Source organism: Triticum aestivum, chromosome 4D, assembly GCF_018294505.1.
Source record: "Triticum aestivum cultivar Chinese Spring chromosome 4D, IWGSC CS RefSeq v2.1, whole genome shotgun sequence".
In the NCBI taxonomy this organism is placed as follows: Eukaryota; Viridiplantae; Streptophyta; class Magnoliopsida; order Poales; family Poaceae; genus Triticum; species Triticum aestivum.
Genome location: NC_057805.1, coordinates 118,606,237 through 118,630,270, shown reverse-complemented (window position 1 = coordinate 118,630,270; position 24,034 = coordinate 118,606,237). Strand labels below are relative to the sequence as shown.

The following is a 24,034-nucleotide window of genomic DNA, read 5'->3' as shown; positions in this document are numbered from 1 at the left end:
GGAGTGGTGGGGTGTCGGTGGTGAGTGGATAAGGGGGGGAGTGGGTGGCCGGCTGGGCCTGGGGGTTGGCCCAGTTGGGCCAGGGTCCAGTGGGGGGGGGCTCCTTTTTCTTTTTATTTATTTTCTTTTCTTTTTACACCATTTTAAAATATTTAGGCATTTTCTAAAAATGTGTTTACTACACCATATTCACTTACGCAAAATATGGCATCTCCCGAACATTTTTGTTTTAAATTTTGAAAAACTTTTATTGTCGACATTAATTGAATTTAAATTATGAAACGGTTTTGGATCATCGCACGGTTAACAACAGTAACCGAGGTGACGTGGCATGATTAGCGGGGAATTACTGTAGATTAGCGGGGAATTACTGTAGCTTGATTACCCGGGCGTTACACCTACTCCCACCGGGAGTAGGATTCCCCCCTTCCCTAGTTGGAGTAGGAGAGGAAGGAAGGAGGAGAGAGGGAGAAGGAAAGGGGGGTCGGCCCCCACCCCAATTCGGATTTGGCTTGGGGGGGGGGGCGCCCCCACCTTGGCCGCCTCCTCTCTTTCCCACTAAGGCCCAACAAGGCCCATATACTCCCCGGGGGGTTCGGGTAACCCTCCGGTACTCCGGTAAATGCTCGTACTCACCCGAAACCATTTCGATGTCCAAACATAGGCTTCCAATATATCGATCTTTATGTCTCGACCATTTCGAGACTCCTCGTCATGCCTGTGATCACATCCGGGACTCCGAACAACCTTTAATACATCAAAACACATAAACTCATAATACCGATCGTCACCAAACGTTAAGCGTGCGGACCCTACGGGTTCGAGAACTATGTAGATATGACCGAGACTCACCTCTGATCAATAGCCAACAGCGGAACCTGGATGCTCATATTGGTTCCTACATATTCTACGAAGATCTTTATCGGTCAAACCGCATAACAACATACATTGTTCCCTTTGTCATCGGTATGTTACTTGCCCGAGATTCGATCGTCGGTATCTCAATACCTAGTTCAATCTCGTTACCGGCAAGTGTCTTTACTCGTTCCGTAATGCATCATCCCATAACTAACTCATTAGTCACATTGCTTGCAAGGCTTATAGTGATGTGCATTACCGAGAGGGCCCAGAGATACCTTTCCGACAATCGGAGTGACAAATCCTAATCTCGATCTATGCCAACTCAACAAACACCATCGGAGACACCTGTAGAGCATCTTTATAACCACCCAGTTACGTTGTGACGTTTGATAGCACACTAAGTGTTCCTCCGGTATTCGGGAGTTGCATAATCTCATAGTCATAGGAACATGTATAAGTTATGAAGAAAACAATAGCAACGAACTAAACGATCATCGTGCTAAGCTAAGGGATGGGTCCAGTCAATCACATCATTCTCTAATGATGTGATCCCGTTAATCAAATGACAACTCATGTCCATGGTTAAGAAACTTAACCATCTTTGATTAACGAGCTAGCCAAGTAGAGGCATACTAGTGACACTCATTTTGTCTATGTATTCACACATGTACTAAGTTTCTGGTTAATACAATTCTAGCATGAATAATAAACATTTATCATGATGTAAGGAAATATAAATAACAACTTTATTATTGCCTCTAGGGCATATTTCCTTTAGTCTCCCACTTGCACTAGAGTCAGTAATCTAGATTACATAGTAATGATTCTAACACCCATGGAGTCTTGGTGCTGATCATGTTTTGCTCGTGAGAGAGGCTTAGTCAACGGGTCTGCAACATTTAGATCCGTATGTATCTTGCAAATCTCTATGTCTCCCTTCTTGACTTGATCGCGGTGGAATTGAAGCGTCTCTTGATGTGCTTGATTCTCTTGTGAAATCTGGATTCCTTTGCCAAAGCAATTGCACCAGTATTGTCACTAAAGATTTTCATTGGACCTGATGCACTAGGTATGACACCTAGATCGGATATGAACTTCTTCATCCAGACTCCTTCATTTGCTGCTTCCGAAGCAGCTATGTACTCCGCTTCACACGTAGATCCCGCCACGACGCTCTGCTTGGAACTGCACCAACTGACAGCTCCACCATTCAATAAAAATACATATCCGGTTTGTGACTTAGAGTCATCCGGATCAGTGTCAAAGCTTGCATCGACGTAACCGTTTACGACGAGCTCTTTATCACCTCCATAAACGAGAAACATATCCTTAGTCCTTTAGAGGGCATTACACAGTACTATTTATTTAGAGGGCATTACACAGTACTATACCTTGTCGAGCTATTTCGGCAGGTAACACATGAAGGTTAAAGCGCACTGTCCTGATTGTAATCTTGGTCCAGACAATATTAGACATATTCTCTTTGAATTTCCATGATTGGTGAATGTTTGAAGGCGGCTAGGTTTGTATGATGTTATCAAAAGAGCATGTTCAATTGACTTAGTTGACGAAGCCATACTAGAGCATTTGTTGCGCATGGCAGACAAATGAAGTTCAAATCCTAGGCATGACAAAATTGAGAGAATTGGTGGCTACTACGAAGTGGTATCTATGGTTTGATCACATAAAAGTTTATCATGGAGAAGACATCCAAAGTTCTTCGCAGATTAGCCTTGCGGTGCGTGGTCTTTCGGCGAACTTCTAGCATTGCTTGCGTGCCAAAGGCTAAGGCTCGATCCTCTGCATGGATAAAACCACAGTCTAGCTACATGAAGTTAAATGTTGATGCTGGATTTTGGCTCAAATGGGAAGTTCATAAACTGCAACAAATGAAAAGGTTGAGATTTATTATGACTCTTTCACAAAAGAGGCTTTGGCTCTGAGATTCAATATAAATCTCGCACGAACCATGGTTTGTAGCAAGGTTGAGATCAATTCGGATGTCATGGAAGTTGGTGCAACCTTGACATAGGGCAATCCATCCTCGGTAGCTCCCGCAATCTTTGATGACTTTATTTCATGTGCCAGCCTTTAATCATGTGGTATATGGTTGTTGTAATATAGAAAGTAATAACGTAGCTCATGGACTAGTTAGTTAGGATAGCTAGATTTTCCTCTCCCTTTGTTTGGATGAATTTAACATCGAATGCGGTGGTATCCATACTTGTAAGGGTTTTTATCATCTATGCCATCAGTTGTGTCCCACTACTCAGTTTTGCCATTAGGATTTTCAACTGCTCAAAAATGCCATCGATCTGTGAGATGCTAGCTAAAAATGCCATTGTTTCGTTAGATGTTTGCTCAAAAATGCCATCGATCTGTGAGATGCTAGCTCAAAAATGCCATTAGATATCTAAAAAATGCCATCGTTTCATTAGATGTTTGTTCAAAAATGCCATTAGACATTGTTATTTTCATGTCAAACCCGTTGACCATATTATATGACAAAAATAAGCCTAGACCCACATATCAGTTCTCTCTATCTCACAATGAGAAGTGTGGCCCCATTTATCAGGAGTAAGCAAGCGAATAATTTTACAGGAAAATAAGAATGCTGTTGGGATCAAGTGGACCCCACACTTGGTTGTAGTGAGATAGAGGGAGAGCTGACATGTTTTTTTTAATTGTTTGGATTGCTTACCACATGTTTTATGTGGTGGAAGAGCTGGCATGTTGATTCATAGGTATTTATGTCATTATAACATGACAAAAGAGATTTGAGGTCACAATAATGGTGTCCAGTGACATTTTTGAGCATGTATCTAACAAAGTGATGGCACTTTTGAGCAGTTAAAAATTCTAGTAGCAAAACTGAGTAGTGGGACATAACTGGTGACATAAATGATAAAAACCCTACTTGTAAACGATGCAACAATTCTTTCGAGTGAATAAAGGTGAAGTTTGTAAAAAAAGAAGGAGCAAGAATCAGATTCTCCGTCTGCCTAGAAGGAAAGCAGCAGTGCAGCACACGTACACTTCCAGTTCCACTGCCAAGCGGGCCCACAAGCCCCGTGCCTCACCTGTCAAGCCACACCCCCAGATAGGCGAACATCGCCAACGTTTGTATAGTTGAGTCGACCTCCTAATTCTCTCATCTTCCTCGTATAACCCTAGAGGCTCTCCTCGCACTCCACGAATCCTTGGTGAGCTCCGTGCTTCCGCCCAATCCCCCCTCTCCCCGATCCTCCCTCCCCCTCGCTCTCCCCGCCTCACGACGAGCCGCCCGCGGTCAGTTGCAGGCCTCTCCTCGCACGCTGGATCTGTCGCGGCAGCTCCCGCCGGCCGCCTACTACTACTGCCTGCTTTTCGCGGCGGCGGCCGGGTTCATCGGCGGCGTCGCGCACTATATGCTTCCTCGGAAGCGGGAGATCGTCGCCAGCGAGGTCGAGAACTTGCAGAAGAAAACCCGCCCCGCTGCCGCCGACGACGCCATGGCCAGGCCCACGGAGATCGACGAGGACCTCCACAGCCGCCAGCTCGCCGTGTACGGCCGCGAGACCATGAAGCGCCTCTTCGCCTCCAACGTCCTCGTCTCCGGACTCCAGGGCCTCGGCGCCGAAATCGGTAACAACTGCTCAGCCCCCCCTTCTTTAATTTCTTTCCATAATTTCAATTCTCAACTTATACCATGGGCAGCACTATGAGTTGTCACTTCTATCTCTATTGGATATATTATTATGTTTTTACGTATAGAGTACTAATAGTGTTAATCCTCGGTTGCTATTGTGAGCTGATATGTGGATGCGCCAGGATGTCTTGTACAGCCTTCTTATCTCAGCTCTGCCTCTACTGGTTGCGTTCGTAGTTTGACCAATCAAACCAAGTGATATGCCTCATATGGAGGGACTGATTTTATTATTTGAGTCCTAGAACACTCCTAGTCCTAGATGTGCTCATCTTATTCTGTCTTATGATTGTCTGCAAACCATCAACAGATTTTTTTGTTGTCTCACTGTGTTTCTGTATTGTCTGCAAACCATCAACCGATTGTTTTTGTCTCGCTGTGTTTCTGTACTAGTCTTGTTTCACCAGAAGATATGATGCATGCACTGGTGATTACTGTTTAAATTCTCGTTCTGAAATTTGAATTGGCTTTCTGGTATCTAAGTCATTAGATGTTAAAATTGTTTGTCTTACAAATAATTTACTTATAATATCCATGTATTGCAGCAAAGAACCTTGTGCTTGCGGGTGTCAAGTCTGTAACTTTGCACGATGATGGTAATGTGGAGCTATGGGACTTGTCAAGCAACTTTTTCCTCTCAGAGAAGGATGTTGGGCAAAACCGTGCTCAAGCTTGTGTTCTGAAGCTACAAGATCTTAACAATGCTGTTATCATCTCCACTCTAACTGGTGATTTGACCAAGGAACACCTTTCTAAGTTCCAGGTATGTGAGCAGAAAATTGATGTGTGATCTCCTTGCTGTTTTTTCCTACTCCTGTGCGCTTTCCATTTTAGTTTATGTTGGTATTCTGCATGTACTTTCCATCCATGTGAGTTGTAACAACAGAGTGTCCATGTAAGTTGGAACTTGGAATAGCTTAAAAGTAATTCACATTCATATACCCTTGGGTTTCTGTGTCTTCTTCCTTGCTACTTTAGTTGTGTGGTTTTGGTCTGAAATGGCACGCGTCGTCTGTGTTTTGTATTTGCCAATGTGTATCGTATAATTCCATGAGAGCCTCCCTATGTGCGTTGTTTCAAGGCGCCACTAGGGCAGGTGGATTAGGCTCCTAGGCAGCTTTGTTATACTGTTATGTCTCCAAATTCTTTTGATTAGATTTGATCTGTTTCCTAGTTGGTTAGTCTCTTGCTTTATCCACATGACTTTGTTCAACCTTTTCCTAACCTATACGACATCTATAAAAAGAGATACTACTGTTATAATGCAGTCCACATATCAAAAGGGAGATCAGACTCCAACCCTAAGGTGCTGCCCTAGCTGCATTTTCTGCCATAGCAACCCAGACAGCGAAGGCTGTATGCCCTTGTCCTGAAACCCACCATGATTACAACCTATACAGTGTTGCATGTGACATAGAAATGTAATCAACTTTTCTTAGTAATATCTTCACCACAGCCATATATCCATCAAAACCACACAAACTGGTGAGAAGACGAGCAGCAGCAGCATATGGAACCCCAGCAGAAATGTAAACAACAGCAGCCTTTTGTCCCAGGCAAGTTGGGGTAGTCTAGCTAGATATGGAACCCAACAGAAAATTTTGAAGACCAAAAAGCAAAACAGAGAAAAAACCCCAAAAAGATGAACAAGTACACAACTATATTTTTTTTAGCATTTCTGTAGACATGTTATCTGTTTTCTTTGAATTTGTGGACATATACTCGATGCTAGCATGGCCCGCAATGAGTTTTGTTCCCATTTTCTTGCTTTTGACAGTGTGGTTTTTGCTTTGCATACCAGTTTACATGGTTTTAACTTTTGAGGAGTATTATACAAATTAGGTATTCTTGTTTATTACAACTCCATTTTTTATTTCTTCTCGGAATAATCATTTCCTTATGACCTTACAGGCTGTAGTTTTTACTGATATCACCTTAGAAAAGGCAGTTGAGTTTGATGATTACTGCCACAACCATCAGCCACCCATTGCTTTCATTAAGTCTGAAGTCCGTGGTCTTTTTGGCAGTGTCTTTTGTGATTTTGGTCCTGAGTTTACTGTTTTGGATGTCGATGGAGAGGAACCACATACAGGAATTGTAGCATCGATCAGTAATGACAACCCAGCGCTAGTCTCCTGTGTCGATGATGAGCGACTGGAGTTCCAGGATGGTGACTTAGTTGTATTCTCTGAAGTTCATGGAATGACTGAGCTGAATGATGGAAAACCAAGAAAGGTTAAGAACGCCAGGCCTTACTCTTTCTTTCTGGAAGAAGACACCTCCTCATTTGGCACATACGTCAGAGGTGGGATTGTCACACAGGTCAAGCCACCAAAGGTTCTTAAATTTAAACCCTTGAAAGAGGCCATGAAAGAACCAGGAGAATTTCTTATGAGTGATTTCTCTAAGTTTGACCGCCCCCCTCTCTTGCATTTGGCTTTCCAAGCTTTGGATAAGTTCAGGAATGAATTGGGACGATTCCCTGTCGCTGGTTCTACTGATGACGTGCAAAGGCTGGTAGATTTAGCTATTAGCATTAATGAAACTCTGGGTGATGGGAAACTCGAAGAAATTGACAAAAAGCTCCTGCAACATTTCGCAAGTGGTTCCAGGGCTGTTCTGAATCCTATGGCTGCAATGTTTGGTGGTATTGTAGGTCAGGAGGTTGTGAAAGCATGCTCGGGGAAATTTCATCCGCTTTATCAGGTTAGAATCTGCCGTCTCTTTTATTCAATATATCTTCCAATTTGTTTCAGAGATATGTAATATTAGTTGTCTTGATTTCACAGTTCTTCTATTTCGATTCTGTCGAGTCTCTCCCTGTTGAGCCTTTGGAGCCTGGTGATTTGAAGCCAGAGAACACAAGATATGATGCACAGATCAGTGTGTTTGGATCTAAGCTTCAAAACAAACTGGAGCAGGCAAAAATCTTTATGGTCGGCTCTGGGGCGCTCGGGTGTGAATTTCTGAAGAACCTGGCACTGATGGGCATTTCTTGCAGCCAGAATGGAAAGCTGACTGTGACAGATGATGATGTTATTGAAAAGAGCAATCTCAGTCGCCAGTTCCTTTTCCGTGACTGGAACATTGGGCAGCCCAAGTCGACTGTTGCTGCTACGGCTGCCATGGCGATTAACCCTAAGCTTCATGTCGAGGCCCTTCAGAACAGGGCAAGCCCTGAGACCGAAAATGTCTTTAATGATGCCTTTTGGGAAAACCTTGATGCTGTTGTCAATGCCCTTGACAATGTGACTGCAAGAATGTACATAGACTCCCGATGTGTATATTTCCAGAAGCCACTTCTAGAATCTGGAACTCTTGGTGCTAAATGCAATGCACAAATGGTCATACCTCACTTGACAGAGAACTATGGGGCGTCCAGAGATCCACCTGAAAAGCAGGCACCTATGTGCACTGTACATTCATTTCCTCATAATATTGATCACTGCCTGACCTGGGCTAGGTCTGAATTTGAGGGTTTACTTGAGAAGACTCCCACTGAAGTAAATGGTTTCCTATCAAATCCTAGCGTATATGTAGCTGCAGCACGAACTGCTGGTGATGCACAAGCTAGGGATCAGCTTGAACGTGTTATTGAATGCCTTCATGGAGACAAGTGTGAGACATTCCAAGATTGTATTACCTGGGCCCGTCTTAAGTAAGTTTTAACCCTGTTTGTCCATACTCTTTGTATACCTGCTTCGTTTTAATATGGTTGAACTGTACAAAACTATTGCAGACAAAAATATTTGCTTTTGACTATGCTTCATAGATTTCATGTTACTCACTACACTGTTTTTTATTGATGGTGTAACTTAGGTTTGAGGATTATTTCTCCAACCGTGTGAAGCAGCTGACGTATACTTTCCCAGAAGACTCGATGACTAGCTCTGGTGCTCCATTCTGGTCTGCACCAAAGCGGTTTCCACGACCTCTTGAATTCTCGTCGACGGATCCAAGTCAGCTTAACTTTATTTTAGCTGCTTCGATACTAAGGGCAGAGACATTTGGAATACCCATACCTGACTGGGCCAAAACTCGAAACAAAGTGGCTGCTGAAGCTGTTGACAAGGTGATTGTTCCTGAATTCCAACCAAAACAGGGGGTTAAGATAGTTACAGATGAGAAGGCAACTAGTATATCGTCTGCATCTGTTGATGATGCTGGTGTCATTGAGGAGCTTATCACGAAGCTAGAACAAATCTCCAAAACACTGCCACCGGGGTTCCACATGAACCCAATACAGTTTGAGAAGGTCAGTGTTATTCATCTCTAAATTCTTCGCCGGAAGTAGTGTTTGCCTGCACTTGTATACGATGGAACTTATGCTAAATATCTACTCTCTAGAATGAACACAAATGTAATCCAGATTTGCAGTTTTGCATACAAGTTTCAGAATTACTGATATGCTTTTCTGTATGTGCAGGATGATGACACAAATTTCCATATGGACGTGATAGCTGGTTTTGCCAACATGAGGGCGAGGAATTACAGCATTCCTGAAGTGGACAAACTGAAGGCTAAATTCATAGCCGGCAGGATTATCCCTGCCATTGCCACAGCAACCGCAATGGCCACTGGCCTCGTCTGTCTAGAGCTTTACAAAGTCCTTGCCGGCGGGCACAAGGTTGAAGACTACCGCAACACGTTTGCAAACCTGGCAATCCCCCTCTTCTCCATTGCCGAGCCGGTCCCACCCAAGACCATCAAGCACAAGGACTTGTCGTGGACGGTCTGGGACCGGTGGACCGTAACAGGCAACATCACGTTACGGGAGCTCCTGGAGTGGCTCAAGGAGAAGGGGTTGAACGCATACAGCATATCATGCGGCACATCGCTGCTGTACAACTCCATGTTCCCCAGGCACAAGGAGCGGCTGGACAGGAAGGTGGCCGACGTTGCCAGGGAGGTGGCCAAGATGGAGGTGCCATCGTATCGGCGCCATCTGGATGTTGTGGTGGCCTGTGAGGATGACGATGACAATGACGTTGACATCCCACTCGTATCTGTCTACTTCCGTTGAAGGGCTCCCCTCTGAATTGACATCATCTCGTGTCCCATCTTTCCAGTGAGTTCCTTTATATAGTTACTGTAAATTGGGCTGGGGTTTAAAGCAATATACTAATTTTCGTATGCACCGCTCCTTGATAATTGATGCATGACACCGTTGAACTGGAATGGCTTGTCTGTTTTCGTGTTTAGCTCGCTAAGGAGTGCATCTGCAATTACACAAGTTTGCTTGTTGGAAGAACGCTGAAGATGAGCTCCCAAGCTGATGTTTAACTTGACAGTGGTCTTCGGTAACGGAGTTATTTACCCAAAACCACCACACTTGGGGCTAGGGTAACAGGTCAGTGCCAGATTTGAGCCAGGTCACAAAAAACCACCGGTTCTGAGCCTAATACGTAACGTGGAGCACCGACGGGCTGATTTGGCCGCGAAAACAATGAAACCGACATGTGGGACCCACCTGTCGGGCCGATGTGGCATGCCTACATGGATAAATTTGCTGAGGTGGCCAAAGGCCCACCTGTCGGCCTCTCTCTCTCCCCCAAGCACCGTCTTCCCCATCAACCCAGCCATATCCAGCGCCGCCGCCGGAGCCTTACCCCGGCGAGCCACGCCACCACCAGAGAGCCTCCCCGCCGCCCTAGCGACCTACCGTCTGCCCTCCCTGCCGCCCTAGCGACCTACTGTCCGCCGCCCCAGCCACCTACAATCCGCCGCCACAAGCCACTGCCCCGGGCGGGATCCAACCCCAGCCACACCTCCAGCTCTTGTCTGCCCCGCCACCCAGACCACTGCCGAGCCGCTGCGGCTAGCTGTCCAGGGCCGCGCCGCCACGTGGAGGGCTTCACCTGCGTCAGAGTCAAAGTCGCGGCCGCGCGTGCTGGGAGGCGTCTTGATGCCGAGCACCTCTCTGGGTCCAAAGGTCGTCGGCACGCTTCGGTCTGGGAAGCCACCACGGGGCTCGCGGCCACCACGGGGCACCGCCACGAGCGTGGCCGTGGCCATGGCGCTCCTTGATGGCGCGCGCGGCAAGGGCCGCGCCGCGAGCACGGGCGTGACCAGCACGCTCCACCACGGAGCACCCCCGACCAGGGCCTTTGGCTGTCACCGCGAGCATGGGCGCGGCCATGGCGCTCCTCCATGGTGCACGCGAGCACGGGCGCGGCGAAGGCCAATGGGCGGGGGCCGCGAGCACGAGCACGAGCACGGCTAGGGCCTCCGGGCAGGCGCCGCGAGCACGAGTGAGGCCAGGTCTCGGGTGACCGCCGGCTAGCAAGGGCGGCGAGCGGCGCTGGCGCTGTGCAGTGCACGGATGTCGGTACACACACATTACCTGTTTGTTGAAATGTCCAGGAGGAAAATGCCCAGGAGAAAAAGGAAAATGGAAAAAAGATACACTTGAGTCATTTACAGGTGGGACCCTCGTCCGACTCAGCATATTGTCCACACAAGCACGCCACGTCAGCCTGGCAGGTGGGCCCAACTTGTCAGTTTCACTGTTTTCATGAGCTTATCAGACAATCAGTGCTCTTCGTTAGTCATTAGGCACATAGTTGGTGGTTTTTTGTGACCTGGCTCAAATCTGGTACTGACCTGTTATCCTAGCCCCAAGTATGGTGGTTTTGGGTAAATAACTCTCGGTAATGTGGGCGACAGGGAGGAACCCTTGTCCCCTCCTGTGAGCGACAGGGAGGGGAACCCTCGTCGCTGGCCCTTCCACTTTCCTCTCCTTGCCCTCCCGACTCGCTGTCGATCCTTGCCTCCTCCGCCGCCATCCCTATGCCCCCCCGGTGTCGCCCTTCCCTCGCCGGCGCCCGCGATAGCTGTTGCTCTGGTGCGCAGACAGGCAACGCAACCCACGGGCGCACCCAGCAGCACGCATGGGCGCGACAGGGGCACCACCCACGGGTGCACCGGAGGATCACCACCAATGCTTCTCCGGTAGCCGGTGCTCCGCTGTTGCTCAATCCGCGTGACAGGAGCACCACCTTAGGTGCAAGGGCGTGAGCAGCCGCGGCGCCGGCCGCGCATGGCCGCGAGCACGAGGAGCAGTGGTGCCAGCCGTGCATTGTCGCGAGCGCGAGGAGCAGCAGCGCATGGCCGCGAGCGTGAGAATGACATGGCGGGTGACGACATGGTGAGTATCCTCTAGTCCAGGACACCATCACCTTCCGTGGCGGATTCCCCCTCCAGCAGAGTGCCAGAACAGGCCTTCAGATTGGATTTCTTCGGAATAGAAACTTGTGGCGGCAGAAAAAATGGAGAAAAATCTTGCGAAGAGTTTCACAAAATATAAAATTTATAGGCGGAAGAATGAACGAAAGGTGATGCTTGTGGGGCCCACACGGCCTGGTGGGGTGGCCTAGGCCCTGGTCGCGCCCCATGTCAGTGTGGAGGCCTTATGGGTCCCTTCATCTGCTTCCAGTGCTTTCTGAAACCTTCGTGCCCTGAAAAAAATTATATTAAATCCTTAGGATTTTTTTTACCTTCATAGATATTGATTTTATACAAAGTCAAAAACATGTAGAAAACAACAACTAGCACTAGACACTAGATTAATAGGTTAGTCAACAAAAATAATATAAAAAGTATATAAATATGATATTATAATAGCATGAAACAATAAAAAATTATAGATACGTTGGAGACGTATCATGACCTTCTTCGTCCTCCTGACTTAGTTACCAAAGTCATTGGTGTCTTCTTCCGACGAAACTGCTGTTGGATGGATACTATGGAGGTTACACCTTCCCAAGTGGTTCATCCTCGGTGATGATGTGATTGCATCTTTGTAGATCTACTTTTGGGCCCAATTGCAATCTTGTTTCTTGGCTGGGTCCTTGCAAAAGTCATGGACTTGGCTGTAGTTTTCTTCTTCGAGTCCTTTATGAGCTTTTATGTAGCACCACCATTTAGTAAATAAAGCTTTGGACCCGCCTCATGTTAAAAAAGATCGGTCTGATTTTTTTTTTTAATAAAAACACCCAAAGGGCATCTTAGATTTGATTAACATGAAGGAAAGCAAATGCCAGTACAATGGATAGACAACTGGACGTAGAATGACCAGTAAAAGGATTACATTAAAAATATACTAGTCTTCTTCCTCTGATTGTATACTGCCCGCCGGAGATTGAAGAATGCACTGAACCAACATCAAAGAAAAGCAACACCTGCTTTTAAGAGTTTTTATTTCTTACCTTTTCTTTATTTATTTATGAAAAGAGTGCCGCAAGGTGACCGTGTTCAAATTGCATAAATAAGTATCTATAGCTATGCAAAGAGAGAAAGAACCAAAAACTCACCAAAGTCAAGGAACATTTATTTGCACGACCAAATAGTATATTTCATGGCAGATGTTAATTCTTTTAGCCAGGACAGAAGAATAATTTCTTCTTAAAAGAAAGAAGCACAACTTTTTCTTGAAACTCAGGTGACCTTTAATTGCACAATGTACCAAAAAGTTAAAGTGCTAACATATAACATTCAACCAAAAATTTAGTTAATGTGTCTTACAAGAAGAAATCATGATTACTGCTACTACTAAGCAAACGATTGACCTATAATGATGTCTACCCTGTGATGTGTACTGTACAAAAGAACAAAAGTTTAGTAGTGGGCCCACCGGGCAGTGAAGGGATGCCAATATGGATGTTGAGTATTCAAGGACTATTTTTTTTAAGGTCGGCACTGATTTGCTTTTGCACAAACATAATCAAACTTGCGCTTGTGATGTACCGCGCTTCTCCTAGGACCCACCGATTGTACACTAGTGTATTACGTGAAGACTCATGCAATCTCATGCACGCGTGTACTTAAGATTCATTGCGTGTGCAAGGACCTAGCTGGACTTTTTAGTTAGTGTTTAGTGCTGGCCTTAGATCTCTCTTTTCCAAACCTACTAGAGAAAGTGAAAGCCACACACACCAAAGTGATAGCTAGTCAGAACGGGCGACTTTGGACTAACTTTAATTAATTCCAACAGTAAAAAATGAGCTTGCTTCCAGCACTTAATTGTCCTTCTCTCCTTAGCTATACAGGACTAGTACATTGTACTGTAAAGTGTAAAGGTTAGAGTTAGTTCGATCTTTCACCACCTCACCTTTAATTTGGATCTCCCATGCATTACTAGCTTCCTTCCAAAATCCACATATAATGTATGCATGAGCTCACTTCTGTTGTCTCGCACGCGCCAGCTAGCTTCACATGCAGATAGATAGAATTCAATGGCGACCTCCTTTAATTTGGCCTGATCTATATCTTCCACCAGAGTTGATTAAATGATAATGAGATGAGATCGATGCAACACAACGACAACAGCCTCAAATCAGCTCTCAAGCGCCTCGATCATCAGGTCGCTAGCGAGATCACCATCGGTTAAACGATGGGGACAAGCAGCATGGGCAACGATGGGAGTTCAGCCGCAAGCAACGATGACAGCACGGTGGAGGAGGAAGGCGGCCAGGACATGACCAGGGCCGGCGACTCATCGTCGTCGGTGCGCCCCTACGTTCGTTCCAAGAATCCCCGCCTCCGCTGGACGCCGGAGCTCCACCACTGCTTCGTCCGCGCCGTGGAAAGGCTCGGCGGCCAAGATTGTAAGCCTACTCATTTTTCCACCATCCTAATTACTCCCTCCGTCCCATAATATAAGAACGTTTTTGACACTAGCCGTCCCATAATATAAGATTTTTTTTATATTATAGGACGGAGGAAGTATATATATATATGCATCGATTGACATGTCAACTTGATGTTTATTTTTGTGCAGGTGCAACTCCTAAGCTCGTCCTTCAGTTGATGAACGTTAGAGGGCTTAGCATAGGCCATGTCAAGAGCCATCTCCAGGTACGCATCACTTTACTTCTTAATTTTGCATCGTCGTCTTTTGCTGTGCGTTCATGTTTCACTGATTCCCCTTTGCATGCGTAATGCTAATTCTGCAATTAACTGACGATGGGCCTTCAGATGTACAGAAGCAAGAAGATTGACCACTCCGGCCAGGGTATGTCCACGAATTCGTGAATTTCACAGCCCTTTCTTATTTGATTTGAATGGATTCAGTATATTTTGCCCCTGATCTGACCGATTATTATGTGCAGTCATCATAGGTCACTTGCAACAGGGAGGACAAGTCTATAACTACGCTCATCTCCCCTTCCATCATCGTGTCAGTGGTGCCGGTACAATGCTCTCTAGGTGTGGATCTACTAAATTGCCCTCTACACATTTTGTTGTTGTTAAGCAATTGACTATATCTTTTGGATAATTTAGGATAAATTTATTTCCCTCATCCTCTGCATTATGAAATAAAACGACTAGCAAAGTTATTCAACAATCCTAGATTGTTAGTTCTGACTGATTAATCTCCTTGGATGACGAACTAGGTTTGGCACTAGACCATGTCCTCCATGGAGGGGGAGCTGGCATGAACCATACTGGCTCCATGGCCACCGTTTACTTGGATCAAAACCCTACTATTCATCATCAGCAAGAGCTCATCATGACGAGGCTCCCCTTAGAGCACGTGCTCAACATGTATCTGGCTATAACCCAGCTTTGATAGTCCAAGAATCATGTTCATCAAGAAATGATCATCACGCCATGAACCGCTACAACTATGAAAGACGGCCGATGCAAGCTGCTACAATGGTGGACAACAATGATCATATCCATGGTCGTGATATAGACCTGGATCTCTCGCTCGATATCGGTGGTGGACAGCGGCTAGAGATGAAGAGCAAGAGAGGCTGCACGAGATGGGGGAAACAAGCAGAAGAAGATGATGACCATCAGGTTGATGTCAATGAAGAATTGAAGAGCACTGCTACTAGACTGTCTCTATCCCTATTCTCTCCTAGTCCTAGTACTCTTGATCGAAAGGGGAGTAGTGCTAGTGATCATGCACTAGATCTAGATGTCAATGTGGATAAGATAGGGAAAGTGCAATATGCAATCAGGGCAAGCACTCTTGGTCTCAGCATATGATCGATCAGTTGCAATATAGTACTTAATACTTATCCATATCCATATATACATATGTAGAGCAAGAAACCTATGTATAACATATAAAACTTATTTAGTATTTATTATATGTGTCCTTTTTTTTCCAAAAACAGGGGAACGCCCTCGGCCTCAGTAATTATATGTTTTTTTCTTTGAAAAGGAGGTTGAACCCCCTGAAAGAAAAGGAGTTATGCCATGACACAAGCCGGGGCCCAATCAAATCCCGCCTGAATGAAATATTCGGCGGGGAAGAACCGAGAACGTGCACAATAGTATTATTCTTATTGCGAGCGATGTTATACAAGGTTGGATATTGTTCTCTGAGACTGGCATTGCCTAGCCAGATGTCTTCCCAGAAACGAATCTCTGGCCCGTCCTTTATCGCGAAAGACCCAAAGCGAAAGAGATGTTTCTTTGCCGCCATTAGGCCAACCCAAAAGTGCGAGTCGCCAGGTTTCCAATATGCATGGGATACCGCCTTTTGGCCTAGATACTTGTTGCGCAACATGGTTTGCCAAACACCATCCTCGGTAAGGAGTTTAAATAACCATTTACTGAGAAGGGCCTCATTCTTGACCTGCAGGTCATGAATTCCAAGGCCACCTTGGTCTTTAGGCCTACAAACCACGCTCCATTTGGCCAGCCTGTATTTTTTCTTTTCACCGTCTCCTTGCCAAAAAAATCTGGATCTAAAGTAGTCCAGTCTTTGCAGGACCCCTTTTGGGAGTTGGAAGAAAGAAAGCATATAGAGAACCATATTTGTGAGGACAGAGTTAATCAAAACCAGCCGACCACCAACTGAGAGTAGTTTTCCTTTCCAACTGCTCAACCGTTTCTCTAGACGCTCCTCCACATGCTTCCACTCCGCAATGGTGAGACGCGGATAATGAACCAGTATTCCCAGATATTTAATCGGGAATTGGCCAAGTGATAGGACAGGATACATGCGGTGGTTTGAGGAGGTTGTTGAAGTCTTGACCCCTAATCCAAGCTATATAAGATAAGGTAGACTTGCTAACAACCTCCTCGGATACAACTCACGCATACGAATACAACTACCGCATATACACGCACATACACAAGTTGACACGCTACAACCTATCTTTTAACATCCTCCCTCAATCTTAACATGTCAAGGTTCAGAATGTTCTTGAAGGCTTGAAGCTGTCGAACTTGTAGTGGCTTAGTGAACCCATCTGCAACTTGGTCTCCAGTTGGAATGAACTTTATCTCCAAAAAAAATTGTGCAACTCTTTCACGAACAAAGTGAAAGTCAATTTCTATGTGCTTTGTCCTGGCATGAAATACATGATTTGCAGATAGATATGTTGCTCCAAGATTATCACACCATTAGTATGACACACGTGGTCTTTCAACTTTTAGTTCATCAAGAAGTGTTTCTACCCACATCACCTCAGCAGTAGCATTTGCCAAAGACTTGTACTCAGCCTCAGTGCTAGAACGTGAGACTGTTGCTTGTTTCTTTGCGTGCCATGATATAAGATTCGAACCAAAGAACACAACAAAGCCTCCAGTGGATCTCCTGTCATCAGGACACCCTGCCCAATCTGCATCAGAGAAAGCACTAACTATTGTTGAAGGAGATTTACATATTGTCAAACTAGTTCCAACACTTCCTTGGATATATCTTAGTATTCGCTTTACAGCTGTCTAGTGAACAGAAGTAGGAGCATGCAAAAATTGACAGACTTTGTTGACAGAAAAAGATATATCTGGTCTTGTTAATGTTAAGTACTGAAGTGCACCAACTGTACTTCTATATTTGGTTCCTTCTTCTGGACTTAGTAACTCTCCTTCATGCAAAGGCAATTTTTCAGTAGTTGACATAGATGTGCTGGAAGGCTTACAATCTGTCATTCCTACACGCCTGAGTAGGTCTTTGGCACACTTCTCTTGAGTTAGCAAGATACCTTCATCTAATCGTTTAACTTCTATGCCTAGGAAATAGTGCAACTCCCCTAGGTCTTTGATTGCAAATTCACTTTTAAAATTTCTTAACAAAGCTGAGGTGGCCTTTGATGAAGAGCTAGCAACAATTATATCATCAACATAAATATGATCACCTTCCCTTTCTAAAAGAAGAACATAGAGGTGTCTCCCCTTGATGGTCGGAAACCAAGTTGTTGCAGCTTTGAGCTCAACCTTGAATACCATGCCCTGGGTGCCTGTTTTAGACCATACAGAGCTTTGTCCAACCTGCACACATGATGTGGCCTTGACCCATCCTCAAAACCAGGTGGCTGTCGCATATAGACCTCTTCCTCGAGAACGCCATGCAAGAACGCATTCTGTACATCCAATTGGCGAAGGCTCCATCCCCTGGAGACAACAACAGACAAAACAAGCCTAATAGTAGTAGCTTTTACCACTGGACTAAAGGTGTCCTCATAGTCAATACCATATCATTGTTTGAATCCTTTAGCCACTAACCTAGCCTTTGATACGTCCATTTTGCATCATGTTTCCTTGCTGTTACTTATAATGTTTTTATCCATAATAATGCTTTTTGGAGTAATCCTAATGCCTTTTCTCTCATAATTTACAAGGAACACACCAAGAGGGAGAATTCTGGCAGCTGGAAATCTGGACCTGGAAAAGCTATGTCTGGCCACCTATTCTGCACAACTCCAAATGAGCTGAAACTTTACGGAGAATTTTTATGTATTATTTAAGAAATATTGGAGCCAATAAACACCAGAGGGGGGCCACCAGGTGGGCACAACCCACCTGGCGCGCCCTGGTGGGTTGTGGCCTCCTCGGCCCACCTCTGGTGCCCATCTTTTGGTATATAAGTCATTTTGACCTAGAAACAATAAGGAGGAGGCTTTCAGGACGAAGTGCCGCCGTCTCGAGGCGGAACTTGGGCAGGAGCACTTTTGCCCTCCGGTGGAGCGATTCTGCCGGGGGAACTTCCCTCCCGGAGGGGGAAATCATCGTCATCATCATCACCAACAACTCTCCCATCTTGGGGAGGGCGATCTCCATCAACATCTTCACCAGCACCATCTCATCTCAAACCCTAGTTCATCTCTTGTATTCAATCTTGTTACCGGAACTATAGATTGGTGCTAGGGGGTAACTAGTAGTGTTGATTACATCTTGTAGTTGATTACTATATGGTTTATTTGGTGGAAGATTATATGTTCAGATCCATTATGCATATTAATACCCCTCTGATCATGAGCATGGTTATTGTTTGTGAGTAGTTACTTTTGTTCTTGAGGTCACGGGAGAAATCATGTTGCAAGTAATCATGTGAATTTGATATGTGTTCAATATTTTGATGGTATGTATGTTGTGATTCCCTTAGTGGTGTCATGTGAACGTCGACTACATGACACTTCATCATATTTGGGCCTAAGGGAATGCATTGTGGAGTAGTAAATAGATGGTGGGTTGCGAGAGTGATAGAAACTTAAACCCCAGTTTATGCACTATTCCGTAAGGGACCGATTGGATCCTAAAGTTTAATGCTATGGTTAGAATTTATTCTTAATACTTTTCTCGTAATTGCGGATGCTTGCAGGAGGGTTAATCATAAGTAGGAGGTTTGTTCAAGTAAGAACAACACCTAAGCACCGGTCCACCCACATATCAAACTATCAAAGTAGCAAACACAAATCAAACCAACATGATGAAAGTGACTAGATGAAATTCCCGTGTACCCTCAAGAACGCTTGCTTATTATAAGAGACCGTTTTTGTTGGGGATATGACTATCAGGCATGACCCGCCAGGAGGGGCCGGGTCATCCTTATGACGATTCACCTCCATGAAGCCCAAGAGTGTGATAGCAGTTCATAGATAGGCTGAGTAGAGGGCCCAAGCCCAAAGGCGGCTTAAGGCCCACGGTTATAAATCGCCATGTATCTATGACTTGTATTGTAAGGCATATGTAATTGGTCTCCAAGCCGGACACGTATATGAGTCGGCCGGGACTCTATAGACCGCAGGGCGTCAACCCATGTATATAAGGGGACGACCCGGCGGCGGCTTAGGGCAAGAAAGAAGAGATCGAGAGCTAGGCAAGCGTATTCGCTCCCTGGTCATCGAAACCCTAGCAATACCACCTCAAACTGGATTAGGCCTTTACCTTCACCGCAAGGGGCCGAACCAGTATAAACTCCCCGTGTCCTTTGTCCTGTTTAACCCCTTTAAGCTAACTTCGTCGCGATGGCTCCACGACTAAGTCCTCACACTAGGACATCTGACGTGACAATTCCACGATAGTTGGCACCCACCGTGGGGCTATCGCATGATGGTTTCGAGTTCTTAGAGGGCAACTTCGAAGGGCTCAAGGGATACGCCGTGGGCCGGATGACCAAGAGTCGTCGCGGCAAGCTCTACATCGACGACGCAGGCTGGGGCCCCGAGGCCGGCTCAATTGAGTATGGTACCGGGTCCCCTTCGGCGGAATTCACGTCTTCATTGGCAAAATCGGCGAGCCGGGCCCTGAGCCGGACATCTGCACCGACATCATCGAGACGGCTCAGCGTGCGAGACCCGCCCGAGTTCGGCCCGCCATGAAACATGCCTTCGTGGGATTCATCCATGGAGCAGAATCTGAGGATAGATCGGTGTCTGGCGGTGAGACGGTCGTTTACTCTGATGGTGAATCATCCACCGGTGAGACCGAGTCATTGTACCAACTGCAAGACGGCCGGCTTGGGGGCTGTTCCAATGGCGACAGTATTCCAGACCCCTGTGAGCTGCCGAACCGGGTTGCGATCTTCATGGCCAGTACGCAGCCGGTGCAACACTCCTCGACTGCAGCAACACTTATTTCCGGGTCAACAGCGGCAACGGCTGCCGGGGCAGGAGGCCCTGTGCGCCCGCCGGCTGAAGCCTTAACTGACTTAGTGGATAAACTGACAGCGCTGGTAACAACGGTGGTTAACCCGGCGGATCAGGATCAGCACAATGCGGCGGTTGCGAAATTGCGTGATGAGATAGCACATGCCAAGGAGGAGCTGAACGCAGAAAACGCGAGGATGGCTGAGAAGCGAGCCGCTTTGGATGCTCAGGCACAGCGGATTCAGTCAGAGTCGTACCAGCTTATGCTAGATCAGAACGCCTCGAATGCTGTCATGAGAAGGAGGCACCGGAGTCATCTGCCCCCGGTTTATGAGGCAAGGAATATCTTTAACACGCCAGGAGCAGGAACCAGTAACCCTACAGTGGTAAACTGGGTCGAGACACCCGGAACGGGCACGCCGGTTCAGCCATGAACAACAGACCCGCCTCGTCAGAGTAATAACCCGCCGCAGCACGTGCCAACACCATCGGGTCATTACTCTAACCCTTTGGATAACATGATCGCTGCAGCGTCACGATTGGCGGCTCTCCCAGTTGAAGGTGAATCCCCGACGGTGGTTGAAACATGGAGGGCTAGAGAGCTCCTTCAAACTGCTTTAGTTCAGCAGCAGGCGTATTCTTACAGTCTTGACAGGATTCACTCCACCCCTCGCCCAAGCCGGAGTTATAGCAGGCATATGGATGAACCGGCTGTGTCAAGCAGTGCGCGAAACCGTAACCCGCCACACGGGCATAACCCGGCGGGCGGCGGTGCTGATGCTCAGAACGTGGTGGATCAAGGTAGAGCCCGCCGAGAGGCCGAGTTAGAGGCGCAGTATGCGGCCCGTCAACCTACTCCGGTTCGTCTGACAACTTCGGTGGAGCCAGGTGTAACCTTCAGGAATTTGGGCGTGCCGTGTTTAGTGCCGGCTCTACGCAACGAACGTCTGCCCAAGGATTTCAAGGGTCCCCATAAGGTGCCTAATTATACAGCCGATTTACCTCCCGAGGTATGGATCGAGAGTTATGAGATGGCCATGGAGTTACTGGATGTCAGTGATGCGACATGTGCTAAATATTTCCCCCTGATGTTGGAAGGGACGGCCCGTACTTGGCTAAAGGGGCTCCCTGCCAACTCCGTCGGGTCATGGGCCGAGTTAAAAGCCCGGTTTATCCAGAATTTCAAGGATACATGCAAGCAGCCCATGTCAATTGTGTATTTAGCCTCCTGTATCCAGGAGGAAGGTGAGTCAACAACCCATTGGGTGCACCGGGTCTCAACAATTCTTCACTCGTCAGATCGCAAGGCATCAATCTTGAGCAGCTGTTAAATCAACCCTGCCCAAGGCACGGGACGCGAGAAAGGCCGTCTTCAGACCTCTGGAAAGATTGCTTTATTATGAAGGAGTTCAAAAATTCAAATTTTTACCAAGATGGTCATGGGCCGGGTGGCGGCGCAGGATCCGGCTTTCATGGACCGGGTTATGGCGGTGGCGGCTCTAACTCCGGGTTCCAAGGAAATCAAGGTGGTCATGGCAACCAAGGTGGTTACAATCAACAGAATAATCAGGGGAATCAGCAGCAGCAACAGTCTGGTTATCAGAGCAACCCGAAGCAGTTGAATAGTGGACAATATCATGTCTTTACCACTAGCTTATGTAAGCGCGACCAGAAGCTTCATAAGAGGGCAGTCAATGCCGTTGAGCCGGCGGTTCCCCGTTACTTGCGCTAGTCTGAGCAACCCATTGTATGGAGCCGGGAAGATCACCCGCCTCGGGTTGACAATCCGGGCCACTTGGCTCTAGTAGTTGCACCTCAGGTTGGAGGATATAAGTTCACCAAAGTACTCATGGATGGAGGGAGCAGCATCAATATCCTTTATTATGAAACCTTCCGCCGCATGGGGTTGACTGATAAAAACCTTAAGCCGTCAAACCCCGTTTTCCATGGCGTGGTGCCTGGTAAGTCGGCTTATCCGATTGGTAAGATAGCTTTGGAGGTTGCTTTTGGAGATGATCATGACTCTAGGTCAGAGACATTGACCTTTGAAGTCGTCAAAATCCAAAGCCCATATCACGCTCTGTTTGGACGGCCGGCTTACGCCAAGTTCATGGCACGACCTTGTTATGTGTATCTGCAGCTTAAGATGCCGGGTCACAAGGGAACCATCACGGTGCATGGGAGCCGGAGGATAGCCTTGGAATGTGAGGAAGGAGACGTTGCTTATGCCGAGTCTGCTTGCAAAGATAATGTTGACCCGGCGGACATGACGTCTCTGAAGAAGCCAACCACAGAGTAGGATCCTTCGCTCAAATTTAAGTTGGCAGATGATACTAAGATGGTTGATTTTATTCCTGGCGATTCATCGAAATAGTTCAGTATCAGTGCCAATCTGGATCCGAAATAGGAAAACGCGCCCATCGAGTTCATCCGTGAGAATCGAGACATCTTTGCATGGAAACCTTCAGACATGCCGGGTGTACCGAGGGAACTCGCTGAGCACACTCTTAATATTGATCCAAAATTTAAGCCGGTCAAACAGTTTCTTCGCTGATTCAACGAGGAAAGGCGAAAGGCCATTAGAGAGGAAGTGGCCCGGCTCTTGTCAGCTGGGTTTATCATTGAAGTTTTCCACCCTGAATGGTTGGCTAACCCGGTGCTGGTACTTAAGAAGAATGGCACTTGGCGGATGTGTGTGGATTACACGGATTTGAACAAGGCTTGTCTGGCTGATCCGTTTGCTCTCCCTCGTATTGATCAAATCATTGATGCTACGGCGGGCTGTGAGCGTCTGAGTTTTTTGGATGCTTATTCTGGTTATCATCAGCTCAAGATGGCAGTTAAGGACCAGGAGAAGACAACTTTCATTACTCCGTTTGGAGCCTTCTGCTATGTGTCTATGCCTTTTGGGCTCAAGAGTGCCGAGGCGACTTATCAGCGGTGTGTGCAAAATTGCCTTCACAATCAGATCGGGCGCAATATTCATGCTTATGTCGATGACATTGTGGTGAAGTCAAGAAATAAGGAGACCCTGATTGATGATTTGAAGGAGACATTTGATAATCTCCGGGTCTACAAGATGATTCTTAATCCGGCTAAATGTGTCTTTGGTGTGCCTGCAGGCAAGCTCTTGGGTTTTTTGGTTTCTAACAGAGGCATTGAAGCTAACCCGGAGAAAATCAAAGCTACCACTTCTTTGGCTAAGTCGGCGTGCATTAATGACGTTCAGCGCTTGACGGGTCATATTGCTGCTTTGAGCCGGTTCATAAGCCGGCTGGGTGAGAAGGCTATCCCCCTCTATCAAATGATGAAGAAGACAGATCATTTTGTTTGGAGTGATGCGGCTAACCAAGCATTTGAGGATATGAAGAAACAGTTGGCTGAGCCGCCCGTGCTTGCTGCCCCTGTCGATAAGGAGCCTCTGTTGTTATACGTGGCTGCTAACAGCCGGGCTGTCAGTGTGGCCATAGTGGTAGAAAGGAAGGAGGCAGGCAAGGAATACCCGGTTCAACGGCCGGTTTATTATATCAGTGAGGTGCTCATTGAGTCCAAGCAGAGATACCCACATTGGCAGAAGCTTGTGTATGGAGTTTTCATGGCAAGCCGGAAGCTTAAGCAATATTTTCAGGGTCATCCCATCACTGTGGTTAGTTCTGCTCCT

At 46.6% G+C, this 24,034-nt stretch overlaps 2 protein-coding genes across 2 annotated transcripts; both read left to right on the top strand.

The window, feature by feature from the left end:
• The first annotated feature begins 4,049 nt into the window (after positions 1-4,049).
• Positions 4,050-9,747, top strand: LOC123096689 (ubiquitin-activating enzyme E1 2-like). The gene is made up of 7 exons (XM_044518442.1): positions 4,050-4,064; positions 4,155-4,485; positions 5,092-5,309; positions 6,458-7,252; positions 7,336-8,204; positions 8,366-8,801; positions 8,973-9,747. The coding sequence occupies exons 2-7, from the start codon at positions 4,269-4,271 to the stop codon at positions 9,567-9,569; spliced, it is 3,132 nt and encodes a 1,043-aa protein (XP_044374377.1). The 5' UTR covers positions 4,050-4,064; positions 4,155-4,268; the 3' UTR covers positions 9,570-9,747.
• A 3,874-nt stretch (positions 9,748-13,621) lies between these two features.
• On the top strand, positions 13,622-15,642 carry LOC123096688 (uncharacterized). Its single transcript, XM_044518441.1, has 5 exons — positions 13,622-14,151; positions 14,325-14,401; positions 14,522-14,558; positions 14,656-14,752; positions 14,941-15,642. The coding sequence occupies exons 1-5, from the start codon at positions 13,938-13,940 to the stop codon at positions 15,539-15,541; spliced, it is 1,026 nt and encodes a 341-aa protein (XP_044374376.1). The 5' UTR covers positions 13,622-13,937; the 3' UTR covers positions 15,542-15,642.
• Positions 15,643-24,034: the final 8,392 nt, after the last annotated feature.

What these genes read in the sequence shown, in the direction of transcription:
- LOC123096689 (XM_044518442.1), top strand. Translation starts at nt 4,269, where the DNA reads ATGCTTCCTCGGAAGCGGGAGATCGTCGCCAGCGAGGTCGAGAACTTG. An exon ending in GGGCCTCGGCGCCGAAATCG is followed by an intron (nt 4,486 to 5,091) that starts GTAACAACTGCT and finishes CATGTATTGCAG; the next exon opens with CAAAGAACCTTGTGCTTGCG. An exon ending in ACCCAATACAGTTTGAGAAG is followed by an intron (nt 8,802 to 8,972) that starts GTCAGTGTTATT and finishes CTGTATGTGCAG; the next exon opens with GATGATGACACAAATTTCCA.
- LOC123096688 (XM_044518441.1), top strand. Translation starts at nt 13,938, where the DNA reads ATGGGGACAAGCAGCATGGGCAACGATGGGAGTTCAGCCGCAAGCAAC. An exon ending in ATGTCAAGAGCCATCTCCAG is followed by an intron (nt 14,402 to 14,521) that starts GTACGCATCACT and finishes ATGGGCCTTCAG; the next exon opens with ATGTACAGAAGCAAGAAGAT. An exon ending in GCCGGTACAATGCTCTCTAG is followed by an intron (nt 14,753 to 14,940) that starts GTGTGGATCTAC and finishes ATGACGAACTAG; the next exon opens with GTTTGGCACTAGACCATGTC.